General features: G+C 44.3%; 2 protein-coding genes across 7 annotated transcripts in view; one reads left to right on the top strand and one right to left on the bottom strand.

The window, feature by feature from the left end:
- Positions 1 to 10,591: 10,591 nt before the first annotated feature.
- kcnj1a.1 (potassium inwardly rectifying channel subfamily J member 1a, tandem duplicate 1) lies at positions 10,592 to 14,545 on the top strand. Its single transcript, XM_034548594.1, has 2 exons — positions 10,592 to 10,697; positions 12,558 to 14,545. The coding sequence occupies exon 2, from the start codon at positions 12,576 to 12,578 to the stop codon at positions 13,695 to 13,697; it is 1,122 nt and encodes a 373-aa protein (XP_034404485.1). The 5' UTR covers positions 10,592 to 10,697; positions 12,558 to 12,575; the 3' UTR covers positions 13,698 to 14,545.
- A 1,536-nt stretch (positions 14,546 to 16,081) lies between these two features.
- fli1 (Fli-1 proto-oncogene, ETS transcription factor) overlaps positions 16,082 to 19,760 on the bottom strand; it is a 34,380-nt gene continuing 30,701 nt past the window's right edge. For all 6 annotated transcript variants that reach the window (XM_034548176.1, XM_034548172.1, XM_034548171.1 and 3 more), the window contains one exon: positions 16,082 to 19,755. In XM_034548176.1, coding sequence (XP_034404067.1) covers positions 19,226 to 19,755 — 530 coding nt within the window. In that variant the 3' untranslated portion in view covers positions 16,082 to 19,225. The remainder of the gene's footprint in view (positions 19,756 to 19,760) is intronic.

The following is a 19,760-nucleotide window of genomic DNA, read 5'->3' as shown; positions in this document are numbered from 1 at the left end:
CTTTGTTGCTGCGTGTAGACCAGAGGAACGGCCTCGTGGTGGCTGTTACAGCTTTATGTGCGACAGGGCCGTGGGAGAATTACGAGCGCCGTAAAGTCGTCGCCCAATCAGCGGAGGAGGATGCTCCATAAATCTGGAACAAAAGCATCGCAGGTGACTCTTTAGAATACAGCTTGAATTTGCATCGGTAACAGATTTATGAGGGCATGAAGTGATCTTTCTTGGGGGATGACAAGATTCTGGATGAAATATTCTGCTGTTTATCTGTTCCATGCAAATTACCAAGAGGCCTGTAGTCATATACAGCTCAAACAGTGCAAAGGCGGTGGCTTTTAAATTATACACAAAGCTATAAGAGGGATGTACATCCAAACTATAACTGTAGGAGAATATACATGTAGTGTGGCATAAATCGGCAGACCTGCAAGAAAGATACTGTCTTTTTTTAATGCAGTACTCTGACATGCACACACATTTTCCAGGGCACTAAATACAACAAAAAAATAATTCACGCCTGACTAAGCTCTTGACACAAATGCACCGCATTTAAAGAACGTAGCTCTCTCTCCATCCCCTAGAGAAACACAGTCTTAACTAAATAAACAGATATCCAATTAATTATTCACAGTGTCTCGTCTTTCGAGACGCTCCCTTCGACTGCTGCGCAGCGTTCCGTCTGCCCTTTGACCTCTTTTGTCCACTCGTTAGTGAGATCGGCACACGGGTAATAAACGAGCTGGAGGGGTGGTGGGGGTGGGGGCAAGGTACACAGCGCTGAGTTGCAGCTACAATAATGCGCTGATAACAGGGTCAAATGACCACCAGGAAACATTACATCTCGGCAGGTCACACTTCCCCCTACACGGTTCAACCAGCTGCGGGCAGGGTCGTGGTATAGCTTACAGTCATAGGAGCAGCGACTGGGCACGTTTTGCTGCAACGCCAGTAAAAAGGTCTCTCTGGCAGACCTGGGCTCCAATGGGCTTGAGTTGATAATGGACCAATACGTAGAAAAAAATGTGGTTAATGACGAGAGCAGAGATTGGCTTGCACTTATTTTTTCCTCCACAGTGAGCCGGATAACAGATATTTAAAAAAAAATGATGATTGAGTTCACTCGCCGCTGTCTTGACATTCCCAGACAAAACCAGCGAGGGCAGGAGCTTAGTGGGAACCGCACACTCGATCAATGGAGCTACGAAGACCAACTGCATTGTCATCAAAGTTTTACAGTCGACAACTCTCCAGATGTGCGTCCTGCGGAGTGCTCTGAACTGAAGGGGGGGGGGGGGGGGGGGGGCAGGGGGAAGAATAGTGGTGTCCATGAGACATTAAAGCAAGCTGCCCTAATCCACAGCAGAGTGTCTCAACGGGAATCAATAGCAACGATTCTCTCTCGATGCCTTTCGGTGGAGCCGACGACGTTCGTGAAAACAACTGCCAGCAGCCATCACTCCGTCGCTTCACCTCCTGACTGTACTGAAGGCGCAGGAACGTGTGAGAGCTGCAACATGCTGTGCTGCGTGTGGTACGAACACCGCCTCCTCCACACACACACACACACACACACACACACACACACACACGCACTTACAATAACACAGAGATGAGTCCAGGTTTGCTCCTTCTGCTGCTGCTGCGCTTGTAAAACTCCTGCATTGCACTCAGAGAACTACGCGAGTAAACAGCAGGAGTGTTCACAGGCTTTTCTCTGCTTGCGTCAGAGAAAGCCATAGCCAGCCCCCCGACATGAGGGCAAGTAGATGCATGGCGATAATCTACATGTATCTCCGCAGTGACATGAGATGAACGAGGCGAGATTTTGACGATAGCGGCTGTAGCTGATGGAGGAGGGTAATCCGGCCACTTTCCCCTCCATCATCACTTTCCTTTTCCTGCTCTCCGGCTCTTGAAGTATCTCACATTGTCTCACATCTTCTCCTGCTACCTGTCCGTCGTCTCCCTGCTTCTAGCTATCTGACTCCCCGTAGTGTTTTTGCTCTCCCCTCTAAGTAATGCACCGCTTTGTATTTGGAAAAGCCACTCCAGATGGGATTTGTGGCGGTGCAATGAAACACACAATGCAATCACAGCATGCGATGCCATCCCCAGACAAATCGAGAGGAGGCAGCCTGGACGTGGAGCTGAGGTCGTACCATGCATCAGCGGCTCCGAAAACCTCCCATTTCCTCCCTTGCCTTCATTGTCTCTGTCTCCTCCTCTGTATTTTTCTCCATCAGCGGTGCACAAAGCTTACCTTCAGGTCTCTGCAGGAGTTTCTGGCAGGCTCCCTTCGAGGCATTTCACAGCTGCTCTTCTCCCCAGGACTGCGCACTCCTTCCCTGGCTTTGTTCAATCAACAACAGCCCTCCTGCCTCTCTCCTGCCACCCAGCTCCTTCTGCTCTTCACCACTCTCGATCTACTCCTGTGTGAGAGGGGGGTCTGCCTGTGCTTGTGTGTGTGTATCTGAGAGGAAGAGGGAGAGCGAGAGAGAGAGAGAGAGAGAGGCAGTCAGAGTGGGTGAGGGAAGAGATGGTGAGGATGTAAATGTGCATGGGTGTGTGCTCTCTCTTCAATGCTCCTCTCTTCTCACTTCCACACATAGATTGAACCTCTTGTCTCTCAGGATTTCTCCTTCATAAGAGTGTTGTTATGCCTATTTTCAGAGAGAATCAACATCGGTGTGTGTGTATGCGTAGACAGGGATGTGTGTATAATCACGTACTGTAAAACTGCAGGTGAAAAGAATGCACTACCGGTTTGAGAGATATAAAGTGGAAGCAGATATATATATTTTTTTTAAGTCCTTGGAGAAAAAAAACCCACACAGAGCAAGACAAAGAATGAGCAAACGAGGAAAATATCAGAGAAGTACAAGAAAAGCTTGAAAATGACTAAAGGGGAGCAAGTACAAAAGGAAAAGCAGTACGGTTGAGATAACAAGGGGAAAGGGATATTTTGACCCAGAATGTTCTCCTCTCAAGTCCCCTACAAATTTCCATAAATCCCCTACATGAATTTTCAACTGCAGGCCTAATTTCAATGACGCCTCCGGAGTCATCTGAATTAAAAGCGAAATGCGTCAACCACAGTGGTTCAAAAGTAAAATAAAATCATAACGCTTCATCGCAGAATGGAGTGCACGGGCTCATTTATTCCCTCCCCATACTTAAAATGCAGTTCGGTAACTGCGTTAGGGAAGTGTGTGATGTACAATCGGGGAAGTGTGTGTGTGTGTGTGTGTTTGTGTGCAAATGAGGGTACATACAATGCAGACAGAGACAGATGGAGAGGTACTTGACATTGAGATGTTATTAAGCGTAGGAATAAATGTAATGTGGACATGACATAACAGGGGAGGAGTGGTGAGAGTGAGAGCGACGCGAGAGAAAGATAGGAAGACGATGATAGGCGGGGGGGAGGAGTGACAGAAGCAGCCATCACCAGGAAGCCTCTTCATGTACTTCCTGCATTGAGTTTGGGAGGATATTTATGACTCTGCAGACCCTGTTTATTCCTGCATGTGTGCCCCTCCCCCCCCCCCCACACCCCACTCACCCTCCCCGACCTTCAAGAAACAGAGGCACAGTGAGATGGCTGGGAGATACTTCTTCTTTCCAATGACAGCGGATTATGGCACATCAAGGAGTGAGGCTGCAATAATGAGGAGTTTGGGATTTGGCTGAGGGATACGAGTCCTGGGCCGCTCTCGCACTCGCTCCAGAGGTGGTGGGGGCTAAACTCAGCAGTCATCACGAAGTGTCGGTGATCTGGTCCTTCGGGGCGGGACCTCTCCCGGTCGTGGATCCCCGCCCCCCTTCCCCGTGGTTCAGATCTGGGGCATGTGTAATTATTTCCCCTCCTGAGGTTAAACCACTATAGATCAAAGCAGAGCCCCCCCCTCCTCCCCCCCTCCACCTTATTGCCTCTGCTGTACGTCCCTTGGGGAAATCCATCCAATTGACACACATTTTAATCACACATTAATACAACTTCTTGCCACATTTATTACTACGAGCGCTTCGGAGGGAAGTTGTGTATCGTGTACATCGTGCGTACATTTAGATTTGCATCCTGTTAAGGGGTGTGGGTAACACAACACGACAGGCTTCTCATTGCTTTAATAGACGATCCGTTAGAAAGATGAAACTGTGGATCATCAGGTGAACTGCAGGAGGAAGGCGCCATTTAATATTAATGCATCTCCATATGAAAAAAACCTGGTACTTGTTGGTATTCTTCCTGTGGACTATGTATATATATATATATATATAAATATATAAATGGCATGGCAACTGTGGCATGGCAGATAAACTGTGGCTTAAATCTACAAAAAAAAAAGAGGAAATTACACAATTGTAAATGATAGATTCGCCCATTCTGCAAAAACAGAAGTCAGTATCAGGGTTCAAAGTAAGACCGTCTCAGTCCAAATCAGCCACAGCGGTCGACAGTGTGTGTCAGGCCACGGTGAGGAGGAAGTGTTGCGTTAATCCTTCCACTCTCTCCCACTTCCCCTTTGGCACTACGCCCCTTCGCTTTCTCTCACCTGCTCCCAGGCTTCATTAGCTCCGATTGATCCTCTTGTCAGAGCTCACGGCGCCGCAATGAACTGCATTGTTACAAGCATCACTGGAACAATGGGGTGCGGGGATGGAAGTCGGAGGACGACCGCAGAAAATATACATCTCTCCAAGGGGCGTCGTGGTGGCATGTTGGTATCTGAGCGTGCACGTGGAGATATCCCATAAGAAACAGAACACATGTGTCACACGTGTCAGTGCGGAATGGTTTAGCAGAAAGGTCGAAGTCGAATCTGCTCTTACGGTGCACTGCATATGGAATCATCTAAAATATTAAAACTCTTCAACCAAGAGCTTGTTTTGCATTTGGAGAGCAGAGCTGGAGGCCACTATTTAATAGCATCGAGAATCAGCTAATGCACGAAGAGGCACGGTATGTTTGCAATAGAAAGAGTATAAATTATTAAATGATCTATCCGGGCGAGGTGGCACAGCTTTGTGGCTTTAAACAAATTCATCTGTGTCAACATATTGGTCCAACGCATCGGGATGTCGACGACAAAATGCAGATTTAGGAGCAGAGCAGCGACCACTGTGTATGCTCCTACATTTATATATTTATGCAAGTATCGTTTAAAGGGAAGCTTGACTTTAAGGAACCAGCACATCTATTAGTGTTTAAATTATGAATTATGGGAGTGTGAAGAACTACAGCTCAGCACTGTGCTTGTTATGTGTGATTACATAATTTAGAAATACAGGACTGTATGTATGTTTTTATCTGGAGCGCCGTGGAGGTCTTGACAAATATCTATACAGTCATTGTATAACATCATCATAACCAACTAAACACTCAACAACACAATTCAAACTCATATAGTTATACTGCACATAATTATGTATCATCTGAGTAGTCAATGGCATTAGAATAGTTTGCCATTGTGTTCAAGAACCAACATGAATGCTGTTTTTTTTTTTCAGACACAGTGACACCGTGTGGAGGAAAGCGGTACAGCAGTGAGTGATGATGCTCCTGAAAGACGTGTTGCTGCTGTCCCCTTTTTTTCTTGGTGGTCATCCGTTCACAGCCGTGAACAAGCTGCCGTGATGAAACCGTCTGAAGTAGGCAGACGCAGCATCTCTCCGTTGGCCTCTATCTGCGAGAGGTACACATGTCGCGAGTGGATGATATGATTGGTCACCGCTTTTCAGATTGCTCGACCGAAAAAAGAAGGAAAAAAAATGTCTCCTGCTTTGTTGTTTCCGCTTCGTCATCCCACACAAACATGTGCAGCTGTTTCCGAGTCTCGTGTGCATCGCCGTGGGTACCGTGCTCAGCGAAGAGCAGACTGACATCACTGTTACCTTGATAAACCCCTTTGAGTCCAAAGCAGGGCCAATGTATGCATGTTTGACACATATTTTACCTAATGTGTGTATTTTAAAGCACTACTTTGGGGAAACATTCCAACACTATGAAGATATAAAGGTTTGGAATGCCTATTTAGTCCATTGCCGACTGGCCCATTATTCCATATGCTTCAGTCCATCAATGTCAAAGAGCAGCCTCCTCCTCCTCCAGCTGGGAGTTAAACATATAGTCTCAGGGGAACTGCTGTCAGGTCGAGCTCATACTGAGAGGCCACTTCTGAGCCTCCCTGCAGGCAGAAAGATCCCCGCGATCTCTGGGACCCCTCCAGACATTAATTCATCTGAAGGGTTTAAAATTCAAGCTTAGAGACACCTTTTCGCCTCGAGCTATTTCGTAATGCAGGGAACGGCTGTGAGGTCTTCAACCAGAGATTAGTCTTTTTTTTTCTCCATTATGGTAATATCAATTTCCGAGTCAAAAATATATTTAGCAGCCATACGATAAGGATAGATACCTGGGAAAATACCTGTTTCCTCGACTGAGAATTTGTAAAAAAAAATCCCTCCGATTGAACAACATTGTTCTCTTGTGGCTTTTGTCGCCCGGTGTCACTTTACAAGGTACGAAATTGAATTCCCGGTGGCCGTGTCGCAGCAGAGCGGCGGGATATAAAAGAAAGGTTGAGCGAGAGAGCGAGAGAGGTGAGTTTAAGCTTTTAAGACAGGTCGTGATTTATTTCCCTTTCATTGGGATGCTTTTTCAGGCTCCGCGGCTGCCTAATCAGGCCCAAGTCCCTTTGAGTGGTCGGCTGTTACGACGGAAAAGAAGAAAGACAACATCATGTTGTGAGCTGAGAATGTTGAGTGGAGGACAAGAATACATGTGTGATCCCTCCGTGACCTCGGGAACCTCCACGTTGCTGATGGATTCAGCCGGAGAGGAGAAACATCCCAAAGACCCGTTACACAAAGGCAATTACTAGGCATCAAAATGAAATCCAGGTAATAATAAGGACGTGTCACTAAGATTCTTTCCTGGATTAGAATCCAAAGCTTTTTTCCTCGTCTATTTATCTCTACGCGGATAGAATCACCCTCTGGGTGACAAAGAGCAGCCCCTTCATAACACATCTAACCCGGGCCGTACAGGATGTTTACCCCACGCTTTTCATCTTACACTTCATTGCCTACTGTACATACACATCTGGTAAAAAAAAAGAAGAAGATGCAATAGGTTATCCATCCATTATCACCCGCTTATCCGGGGTCGGGTCGCGGTGGCAGCAGGTTCAGCAGGCCGACCCAGGCTTCCCTCTCACCCGCAACACTTTCCAGCTCATTCTGGGGGATCCCGAGGCGTTCCAAGGCCAGCCGGGAGATATAATCCCTCCAGCGTGTCCTCGGTCTTCCCCGGGGCCTCCTACCAGTTGGACGTGCCCGGAAAACCTCTAATGGGAGGCGTCCAGGAGGCATCCTGACTAGATGCCCGAACCACCTCAGCTGACTCCTTTCGACACGAAGGAGCAGCGACTCGACTCCAAGCTCCCCCCTGATGTCCGAGCTCCTTACCCTATCTCTAAGGCTGAGCCCGGCCACCCTACGGAGGAAGCTCATTTCATCCGCAATAGGTTATGACCGTCTCAAAGAACTACCTTGGTTATGAAGGTATGTAAAAACGTACGTGATCTCATTAGCCTGAATAGTTAGTGGACACGCGATGTGGCAAGTCCTGCAGTGGAAAATCCCCACAAACCCTGTCGACCAGGCTTCCCATTAAGGCCCAGCAGCCCAGTTCCTCGTCTATATGCTTCTATTGACATGTATATTTCACCCAAGGGCATCAACACAAGGGTGCACCGATCCTAAGATCATTATCGCCTCAACGGCATGCTTTTGTTCCCCCTGCTCGCCTCCATCTCGGAATTTTCCACCCAAAGATGGTTCTTCGAAAACAAAAAAGCAAAGTGCCACGGACATTGTGTGAGAAACGCTTGGCAGCGTTATGTTTTTATCATCGCAAGAGGCAAATGCTCCACGAGCACTTTGCGGAGCTCGGGATCGCAATGTTGGGCATTTAGCATTTTGTCATTTTTTACTCAGAGAATGATGGCTATGGAATTTGAATGCTCAGTGACATGATGAAATGGCTGCCATCAGCGTACCCTCCCCCCCCTCACCACACCCCCTTCTTGCTCACGTGCACACACACATACATACAGCTATCTCCAAAGTAGATATATATATATATATATATATATATATATATATATATATATATATATATATTCAGTTCAACCGAAGCATATCTTAGATTATGATGCCGCATGGTGAATGTTGCAAAGCACGTCTCATTAATCAAAAAAGTTCAAAAACAAAAGCTTCATTTCTATTCACACCAGAATTAATTAAATGGTTTTAGTCCAGTGCTCAAGGCTACATTACATAATTAATTCTGACTGCAGCGGAACAGTCAGATGTGGTTCGCAAACTGAGGTCTTTTTACACTCTTCTCAAAAGAAGAAAAAATCATAACGAACGTTCATGACAGGAGGATCAAAAGCAATGGTCTTCTTTGAAAAATAATAGCCTTATCAAATCCATAAAGTTACTTCTCACATATTTTCTGTAAATCTGGCTCTGAGTGAGTGGTGATTGTAAATTGTATCATTGCTCGAGTTTGTTTATGATTCCGGTTTAAGGTGGAAATGGCATTCCATCCCAGTGACCGTGTTTTCTGTACAATAAGTCTGGCCAGCATCACCCGACACTGCGGCAAAGCGTCGAGACACACTATCTGTTTCATCTTTTTTTTGTCACCGTACTTATCAGCGTAGGTGGTGACGGTTAGCAGGTAACACTGACTGACCACCCTCAAACTAACTGGCCCGAGAAATCCAGCTGCCAGAAACCGACACAGAAACCGTCCGTATCACTTTGAGTGGCCTCGTTAAGGAGGAGAGAAACTACCATTCACACACTGAACGGGGGACGTTTTCCATTCAGAACAAACAATCTACTGCTTGTATCCGCCACGGGACACATCCTGCATGGGAACAATACAGTTATAAGGTCAGGTTACTAATTCTGAAAAATAATTGTAGCCCTTAAAAATGTCATGTGGGTGCCACATGTATACTGTCCCCGTGAGACATATCTCTATCAGAGGCATATTTCGTCCACAATGTGCATTGTTCTTCTTAGATTAATTGCACATCAACATGGACCCTAAAATTCAATATCTGTAATTTGATGGTTATAGAGTCTGGATGACCAGTTCTGTTGATAATTCAGCCTCGCCGTATCCGGGGGGGGGGGGGGGGGGGGGGGGGGCGGGCGGACATATCTGTGTTTGTTGTGTGTTATTACGTGTGAGTAATTGTCTCATTGCTGCCATTCAAATGCCGCCTCTGCAGCTTTAAATTGTTAAACCAGCCTCGAAAAAATCAGTGCAGCTCCGTGGTCCTGTGGCTATTGGCAGGCCTTTTGTCTGATATAAAAGGGATGAAAACGAGAGAGTTGATAAAAACAAACGGGCAAATCACCTCCTGAATAAAAAAAAATTTAAAAAAAAGCTTACCGTAAATACAAAAGGCCTGTCATCCTTTTACAATAGCGTGGATTAAGGAAAAAACACAGGCAAGTCTAATCTCGTTGTGTGTCAACAGTAATGCATTGTGGCTGTCAATAGAAAACACATTCTGCAGCATGTAAGGTAATACTGCTGGCTTTTCTGTCACTTTTCTTTTGGTTTGCTGAGAACAATGGAGTTTGAAAAATGACTCCCATCACAATTCACAACTTCGCTCCCCTAAGCGTTCCTCTTGGGCTTATGGACTGATTCGGATTCCTGGCCGACCCCGGAGACCTATCTCTCCGGATCTGGAGCATCTTCTTTTTCATCTCGGCAGCTTCATCGCCTATTCATGTCCCCCAACCCCCCAAATCCCCCTGCCCCAACACCTTGAACCGGGATGTGTTAAACATATTTTTGATGGTGACCATTTTTCAGAGAAGCGGAGGAATACATGCATAAACGAAGGCCTTAGTTATGGCTTCTATTATGTCATGGACACACACAGTATTCTATGTACAACGGCAATATTATAACATGTTAATAACAGGAGAGGAAAAGGGTTGCACCTTACTCCAGATGACTCTAATTGCCTGTGCACAAGACACACATCTACTACACTGGCAGCAACTGAAAAAAAAAAAAAAAAGAAAAAAGATTTACCCAAAACATGCTAATAAAAGTGTGTGTGTCTACAGTAAATAATAACACACGGTCTGTTCGTCAGAATGACGTAGAAGGACCGGAACCATACGGATACAGTACAGACAGGTATTGCGTTCACATTGTGAATTAAATAAAAAGAGATCAACAAAAGAGAAACCACCAACAGTGAATCCGAAAGCAAACGGTACACCGAGGTGCACCGGGAGTGTGGCGGATAGAGGTCAGTTTGGCCCTTTGGTGCCAGGCATGTGTGGGGTAAACATCCTATTAGAGCCGGGAGGGGGGGGGGGGGGGGGGGGGGGGGGGAGGGGAGGGAGGGTATGCGCGTGAGTTTAGGGGCGGAGGGGTACTTGATCTCTCTGTGGGTGTAAACATCACCTGCATGATTCTAGCACGCCGAGACAGGGCGGTATAAATGCACGCAGGTGTTAAAGGAGGACACGCCTAAACTGTCTCAATCAATTGTGAGCTGGAATGAGACGGAGAGGAGAGAAGGGAGAGCTGGATTTTGCCATTCGTCAACCTTTTGATGCGCATCGTACAACTTTTACTCCAAATTACAGAGGTGAGGTTGTTTTTTTGTTTTTTTTACTGAAAAAAGTTCACTCTGTTGTTAACATGTTTCATTTGCAGCTGTAACACATTTGTGCAGGAATGTGTGTGAAAGTCCGACTGTGAGTAGCTCAGATGCCGTAATTAAATAAATAAAGGAAAGGGATTGCAAGTGCATTTTAACTTTATACATTAGCTCATGAAGATGGTTTGTACCTCACTGACAAAAGAAAGCATTTTATATAAATAAGCTGCTCATTATATGTGTTCCAGTAATCTCACTTTTAAAAAGCATTGCTAGACATCCACTTTATTTAAAGTAAATAATGAACATAGATGTCCATTAACTGATATTAGAATGAGCCAAACACATGTTCAGCATTATACTGTATGGTAGTTTAAAAAAGGTAATTATTAATTAATTAAAAAAGTCAAATATTGATCATCTATGACTTAAAGGCAACTGATGCAACATAGGCAACACTAGTACTTTTACTTCTCACTAAATAATGGATTTTTCATATTAGCGTGGGAGCTAAGGTGTGTATTCTAAATCAGTCTGCAGGAAGAAGACACTCAAAGGTATCGAAGGTAGATCTAAATCTACACAGGAATGAAGTCTCAAACCTGTAAGCCTGAAAGACATTTATAGCAATGACTCTGGGCTGGTGCAGTTTGATTGGCTCAATACAGTTTTAGAATTAAAGGCACATTCAAAAAGCCAAAAGTAGTTCAAATAAATATTGTTCTCACAAGGACCCTTTGCTTTGTCTTTTATCGACTGATTACATTGAAAATGTGAACTCTGAGTATGTGTAAGGTTTGAAACGTGACTCTTTCAGTCATTGTAGTAAAGACATTTTTGGGTTAAAAGCTGTGTGTCCACTATTCTGTGTAGATTTTGTTGAAGCTAGATAATTTCCAATGCAAAGTAACAATTTAAAGTACCTCGTCTAACATACAATTAAAAACACCAAGTACCTAAAATTATTGCAGCACTAATCTTGTTACGGTATGAAAACATGCTGACCTAATGATCAGGTGTGGAATGACTAGGTTTGCTTCCAAAATGATTGAAGCGCGCAAACAAGCAACACAGAGCGATTATCAGATTTCTTTTTGGCAACACGACTGGATGTGTGCTTTCAGGGTTGAAAAAAAACATAAAACTCCCGGCACTGATCGTTTGTACTACTTCACTCTCACTGACAAGCACGCCGTGATCCAAATGGGGGAGTTTGCATGACCTAACAACAGAGGCCATACTTACAAAACCTCTGAACAGCCAGTTGCCAAAATGTGAGACATACGCTGTCCAGTTCAACTATGGGAGGAGGAGTGAAGCATTTGGAGCAGGAGAACAAGAAAGCTACTTACGAGAAAAAAAAGATTGAAACGAAATCGTACCCCGACATTAAATAACTCAGTTTACCTTTAAGCGGAGTAATTACTTTCTTTTTGCATACACACCGCCAATAATTCATCCTTGGCATAAACTGCTCTCGTCCTCCTTTTCCTCCTTTTATCCACCTCCCTTTCAGCACCTGACTGTCGGTGTCATCTTGACATTTCGATGTCAGATTGTAGTGAATTACAGTACTCGAGGACGGTTGACAGCTTGAGAGGAGCTGTAACTGTCTGGCAGGTTAAATGACAAGGACTGTAATGAAAATCTCTATCAAGTATGAATGCTTTCAGCATATTTGACTATAAAGATATTTTCTGCCATTAGTCCAAGGTGCAGTCTCTGATCTGCACGAACAAGTCAGCCGATTGTTATTGCATTCCCCAAGTAGCGGTGCATAGTAACTGTAACTGATGACTGGTTTTCTACTTTGTACTTGAATGCTGTTCCCGTTTCATTGTCTTCTAGGTTGTGGGCGTGTAGAAAATGATGGGATACATCAACAGACGTTTCCAGGACTATATGGTGGAGCGAAAAAGATGCAAGACACGATTAGTTACCAAAGATGGTCGCTGCAACATTGAATACGGAAACGTCAAGTACAGCAACCGATTATACTTCCTGGCCGACTTCTGGACCACCTTTGTGGAGATCCGGTGGCGTTTTGTCCTCTTCCTCTTCAGCGCCTCCTTCACCCTCAGCTGGTTCATTTTTGGCCTACTGTGGTACTGGATCGTTCGCAATAATGGTGACCTGACATGGCAAAAACCCCCATCGGACCACATTCCATGTGTTGATAATGTGTTCGGACTCACCACGTCTTTCCTTTACTCCCTGGAAACCCAGACAACTATTGGGTACGGTGGCCGAGCGCTCACGCCTCAATGCCCGGGTGCTGTGGCCGTCCTCATCATCCAGTCCCTCCTCGGAGCTATTATCAACTGCTTCATGTGTGGAGTCATACTGGCCAAAATCTCTTTGCCCAAAAAGAGGGCAAAGACCATCTCATTCAGTGACATGGCGGTCATCAGCCCCAAAAACGGTTCCCTTTCCCTGTCAATCAGGGTGGCCAACCTGCGCAAGACGCTGATGATTGGAAGCCAGATCTACGGCAAGCTGCTGAGGACAACAAACACACCCGATGGGGAGACGATCATTATGGACCAGGTGAACATTGACTTCACGGTGGACGCCGGGAAGGACAACCTCTTCTTCGTGTGTCCTCTCACGCTCTTCCACATCATCGACAAGAGCAGCCCCTTCTTCGAGATGGCCGTGGACACGCTCCACAAACAAGAGTTCGAGCTGGTCGTCTTCCTGGACGGCACGGCAGAGTCCACCAGCTCTGCCTGCCAAGTGCGGACCTCCTTTATTCCTCAGGAGATCATGTGGGGCTACAACTTCTTGCCCATCATCTCCAGAAGCAAGGAGGGCAAGTACAGAGTAGATTTCTCCAACTTCTCCAAGGTGGTGCCGGTGGCCACTGCACACTGTGCCTACTGCTTCCACAACATCAAGGGTCATCATCATCACTCCAGAGATGGACATGACAACCAGGGCTTCGAGGTGATTGAAATCAATGACACCCCCTTTGTCACCAAGATGTGAGTCCATGGACACATAGTAATGGACAGTAGAGACGTTTGCCTCTCAGTGACGAACTCCTCAACTCTCAAAAAGACAAAGAGGTGCTGGGGCCAGGTGGGCTTACCCAGTGCCAGGCAGCGCATTGTGTAGCATTTAAATATGAAGTAAAGAAAGCCCACTTATTTGATATTCCATTGTGTTGAACACAGATAAGAAAGCCGTCTGTGGGCCAGTACACTTATTGTGAACCATTTGTATGTAAAAACCACACCTGCCACTCTCTGCTGATAGAAAAACCTGTTTTCAAAAGGGAGACCAGGTCATGCAAGACAGAGAGGCTAACATCCAGCCACAGGAACGGAAAGTTTCCCCAATTCCTCTCACATGGATTGAACATAGGTGCTCTAACTTTAAATGAAGACGAGTGGTTCTAATTTACTTTTGGCCTTGCACATCCGGTACGCCAAGAACATTGTATAAAATCTATTTTCCTATGTGTAAATCTTATAATTACTTGAAGGACCACTGTTGGGGGCCGCGCATGCTTTTTGTCACGGGTGAGAAAAGATAAAGCGGCTTGTTCAATAATTCATGCTACTGTATAGGCTGATGTACACAAAGAGACACTTTGACTTGAACCATTAGAGTCTGCTTAACTATTCAGACACTGAGGCGAAGGGTGGGGCTCAGGGGCCACTCTTTTCAAACAGTAGGCGATCTAGTTGTGGTTTTCTCCTTGAGTGAAGACATTGTGAGAGAACAAAGCTTTCAGGAAACACTTATGCCTGCATGCAGCACTGAGTAGTATGATAACCATTTGTCTTTGTTAGTTGTTTTGTATTTTATCTCAGGGGAAAAAATACATTGAAATAAAGGCTATTTTTGCATTGAAAATGTCCGTGTCATCGTATTGTTCTGTACCTGGATGTCACGCACGGACTGTGATCAAAAAGGTCAAAGCGGCGTGATGACAGGTGCCGACCCCTATCGCGCTTTTTCATCGGTAAACAAAGAAAAGTTGTGACAGCAAACACAGATTTAAAACGCAACAGAATGGAAGTCCTTGGGAGATTAAAGATAGGATCTATTATAGGATATGACCTATAAGAGATAGGTTCTGAACATGAAACCAGAACTTTCCATTTTGAGAAATAACAGCACATCCTGTACGCTGCCGCGGAGCTTTAACAGGTTTTGTTGAGCTCTCTAATGAACTATATATCCATATGTGTGTGTGTCTGCAACCTCGCCGTGGCAAGAGGGATGGTAATAAAGTACGGCTCGGGTAAAAGATTGTGAATATTATGGATACATTATGTGAAATTGCTAAGCAGCATGAAGATGATATATGCCAGAAATATTCTAATGCAAAAAACAAGTCCACAACTTTCCTTTCTCCGTCTGTTCACTGTGTGTGTGATACATGTTTGTCTTGTGCAAACTAAAAGAGCACTTTGCCAGACTGTAGCTGTCCTTACACACAGACAACAGGCAGAGACACCGGTTGTTAAATTACCAACACATATCATTTAAAGCTGTCCTCAGAGTGAGACGGAAATGATGCAAAGAGGCTAATACGCAGAAGCCCAAAGTGGTTTTACAATTCCCTCGATCACAGCTCGTGGCCCTGTATGATCTGTTGATTATAAATATAACTGTAGAGGGTGTAAACAACATTGCAGCATTGTTTTCGCGATGACAAAAATGGAACTTGTGATGACCACGGAAAAAAATATGGAATCGCAAAAATAAAGACTGTAAATATGGTGCAGCCTCCCGGCAATCCTTTCCCGTGCACCGGAAATTATTCATTTTAATTAGATGAAATGGCATGCAGTTATTCAGGTACAGCCAGTTAGAACAAAGTGAAATGCTAATTATATCATCATCAATATGCGGCAATTGGGGTGGAAACATTTTGAAACAAGGCAATACATTTAACTCGCTCCACAAACTACGGCCTTCGATAATTTTGAATCAAGATCAATGTTAATAAAAAATAAAAGAAACCTTAATGAAGGTATGTTGTTGTTTTTTGCAGGGCTAATGCAATAGACTACATTACGTGTAGCTAATATACCTGCAACTGAGTGTGTGTTCTCTTAATAAGACACACCATTTCCACACCATCTTGATGCAGATGCAAACTAAACTTGCTTAAATTAGGAGAGGCAAAGATGTTTTGCATCAGCAGGTGCGACTATCTCATATCTCAAGCTATTTATGCACACGTGTTATATGTGTAATAAACAAATGCTAGGAAATAATACGCTTTGCAAATGTGTAATGAGTTCCCAGAACTGTCATAAAATGTGCGAGTCACTATAAGGATGTACTCATTTTGTACATTAAAATAAAGAAATACTATGAATCTGGTGAGGCAACAGGCAGGCAATGGAAGATAATTGAGAGGTAAAAACATTTATTTTGTCACGTTTTCCTATACAAAAGCCCTTTTTCAAAAGGTATTACTTCATACATTGCAGGAATGACAATAATAATAATAATAATAATATATTGGTTAATTGTAAAATTATACACACACACATATATATATATGTATATATATATATTTGATATCCGAAATACATTGCATATACGAAGTAGCACAGATCCCTTTTCATCGATAATGCTTGTGAAACATGGAAATGAAAGGTACATTAGAATAATTTCTTTATGCTACAAATTACAAGTTCCCTTTTTTTATTCGGTCTTTTAAAGCTATAAACTTTCAGGAGAAGCTGGTTGTGGATGTTGATACACTTTGTATTGGTTTTTCATAACATACCTGAAATGATTTAATGCACAGGAAAAGCCATCAATTCCAGGGCTCTTTGGCACAAAACTTGATTCACAATGGAAAAGTTTCATCATAATCACATGTTGCATATAAAGTGAAGGAATTTATGGTGGTTGGGTTATGATTCAAGCACATGTTTGTGGTTTTGGGAATACAAGAAAATATCACGTGCACATAAAGACACTTAGGATGTTACAACCGAATTTCAGAAATAATAACAATAACAAAATTGTAAAATGTATTGCCCAAATGTACAGATATAAAAACGCTTAAAATGCTGAACAAATAGCAGAAATGGACTTTAAAGGTTTGCATTTTTGACCGAGGTCAACTCGTTTTAATTCTCTTGACTTTTTATACTGTGTCACATATGAAAATAACTCTGCATAATTTATACAGTAAGTTGCTTTAATGCCTAGTTGACTGATGCTTATAAAACAATAAAAAATAGGTCTGACAAACGCACAGCGTTTGCGAATCTGAGGATTTCTTTGTTTCATCTCGTCATACTTTATTGGTTTTGTTCTCTGAAAAACTACTTAGTCCCAAGTAATTTATTTTCAAGTGTCCATTTTCAGTTACTCTAAAGGAATACTTTTGCTATCAACAGCTTTGAACACCTGAACATGGATATGTTTTGACATGATACTATTACATGATGATGAAATTCTGACTTGAGATTCATGTGCATTTTGCTGGGCTTCAGATCAGTGAGAAACTAACATTTAAACACACATGCTGCTCTCAAACTAGGATCCAGCCCTGGTAAAATACAACTTAACTGTCTATTAAAGGAGCAATATACGACATTCAGAGCATTAATATAGCAGCAAACAACTATTTGCTATGTGAAGATATAGTGGAGTAATGTCTACCTGAGCAGAGAATGAAGTCACTCTCCCTCTGCGCGCGTTGATACCAGAGCTTTAGCTTAGCTTTGTAGACAGTTCTTTTAGTGCATGTGAGCGTGCCCCAATTGTTAGCTCGCACCCGTCGCTTTGCAGTGCACACCGCTCATATGACGAATACAGCTGATGACGTCATGCCGACCGACCCCCCTCCCCCCCCTCACCCCTCCCCCGGTGTCGCCATAGTTAGCACTGTTAGCTCTGTTAGCACCGTGAGCTACAATGTTGAGAGTCAATCCAAATGCTCCCAATCTCGTATCTTGCACCTTTAAACATGACTTACTGCTTCGGCCACTTCTCTGTGCTGACCTTTCAAGGTCCTGACTGGCCGACAAAGAAGAAGGAGACACTGTGGCAGCCGTTGTTGACAGGGGTGCACTTCAAAATCAAAAATTGTCAGATTTCTGTTGAGACGTGGAGGGGACAATTTCATACGCATTGTTTCGTCTATAATGAAAAGAACATGTGTTATAAGACAGCAGTTAAGGCACTGTGTGGGGTATGGTTTCTCATTGTGCCATATACTAAAACTGGATACACTGTCAGGCACTTTGGATAAAACAATACATCCTAACAACATACAGTCTTAATGTGTAGATAACATCTACGTGATCACATCGGCAAAAAAAAAAAAAAAGGCACTTTCATGTTTTAGATTCAGACGTGTGTGTGGTGTTAAAAATGAAGGATTATTTTCACTAAACAAAAATAAAAACATCTGACAAATTTTGATTTTTCCTGCAGGGTGTCCCTTTCACGTGTTTCACAAACCAGAAGACATTCACATTAATACTGACATGGTCGAGCAACAACACATCTGGAAATGGCATGGCTGAAAGGCAACAACATGGCAAACATTTAATAGCCTAGTGTGTGGCCCCCTGAAAACATCTGACCTGGGTTGAATTACCGTTGCAAATTACTTCAATTACATCTCGACTCAGCTTCCTCAGCACAGTCGAGCCAACTGTACGCGTCGCCCATCTCGAGCTGCTACGCACACACACACACACACACACGCACACACAGAAAGCATTTGAAGTAATTGAGTTGACCCAGGCCAGCAAAACATACAGCGCTTCCTTCTCCGGAATTTAACTCTTCTCTCGCTTTCCAGTTTGGAGGATAAATAAAATGGTGAATGGCATATTCCAGTTGCCAAATTTCATTCAGTGCTGAGAAAAGTTCAACTCTTGGAGAGCTCCTTCTTGTCCAGCGAATTCCAGAAGACTCTCCACACACACATAAAAAAAAAAGATGCAGATGAACAGACGAGCAGGCGGAGACAGTGGAAGCGAAAGGCTAGGTGTGGTGGGAATAGAAAAAAACCCAACAAGGCTGTAGACAAGCATGAAAGTCAGATGCTTAAAGCGTTATGTACATAATGTACTGAGGAGGATGTAGATTGAGACCCATAAATTATAGGCCCATGTCTGGTACTGAAAGCGTGGCGAGAAAGGGAGACGGACTCGAGTTGTTCTCCCGTCCTGTTTGGGGATGTTTTTGAAAAGTAGGAAAATTCAGATGCAGCGTCAACAAAAAAGCATAAACGAATAGTTTCTAGTCTGGTAAAAGTAAGTAGTATTCCATTTTGGACCGTAGCATCCAGTTGTTTATAGATTCTTACAAATAGAAATTTAAAAATAAAATAAAAAAAATCCTTCGATTTTTATCATCCTTCATTTAGGAGCGAGATTTTCTTTTTCAGAGGACAAATGCTTCCATCGCAGCCTCTAACTCCCGTCTTCATCGGGTTGGAGAGGCGATGGAGGTGCAGATCATCAATTGTAGGCTTGGTTGTGGGTGTCTGTCGACGGTGGTGGTTGGTCACAGTGGGATGTTTAGTAGTAACTACCCAGGTGGGACGGCACATGGGTGTTAGGGTGGCGGGGCACATTCGGGTTGGGGTAGATGCCTGCAGTGGGCGAGCTCCAGTACGGAGCGGTGGGTCCAAAGAAATTGGAGGAGGTGACGGGCATGGATGGAGGATGCTGGGTTACAAAGTTGACCTTCTGCTGGTGGGCGTGGTAGGAAGGCACGTAGGCCAGGTCCGAGGGGTACTTGTACATGGAGGACTCGGTGGGGTGCGGCTGCAGTGCCTGAGCGATGCCGTGGAAGTCGAACTTGTAGGCGTAGCGCTTGCCGTGCACCTTGGTCATGATGTTTTTGTCATAATAGTAGCGCAGCGCACGGCTCAGCTTGTCATAGTTCATGTTGGGCTTGCTCTTGCGCTCGCCCCAGCGCCGCGCCACCTCGTCCGGGTCGGTCATCTTGAACTCGCCGTTGGTGCCCTCCCAGGTGATGCAGCCGGCGTTGGCGCTGTCGGACAGGAGCTCCAGGAGGAACTGCCACAGTTGGATCTGACCTGAACCTGAT

The sequence above is a fragment of the Cyclopterus lumpus genome, chromosome 13 (genome assembly GCF_009769545.1).
Source record: "Cyclopterus lumpus isolate fCycLum1 chromosome 13, fCycLum1.pri, whole genome shotgun sequence".
NCBI lineage: Eukaryota > Metazoa > Chordata > Actinopteri > Perciformes > Cyclopteridae > Cyclopterus > Cyclopterus lumpus.
This window is presented reverse-complemented; position numbering and strand designations above follow the sequence as displayed.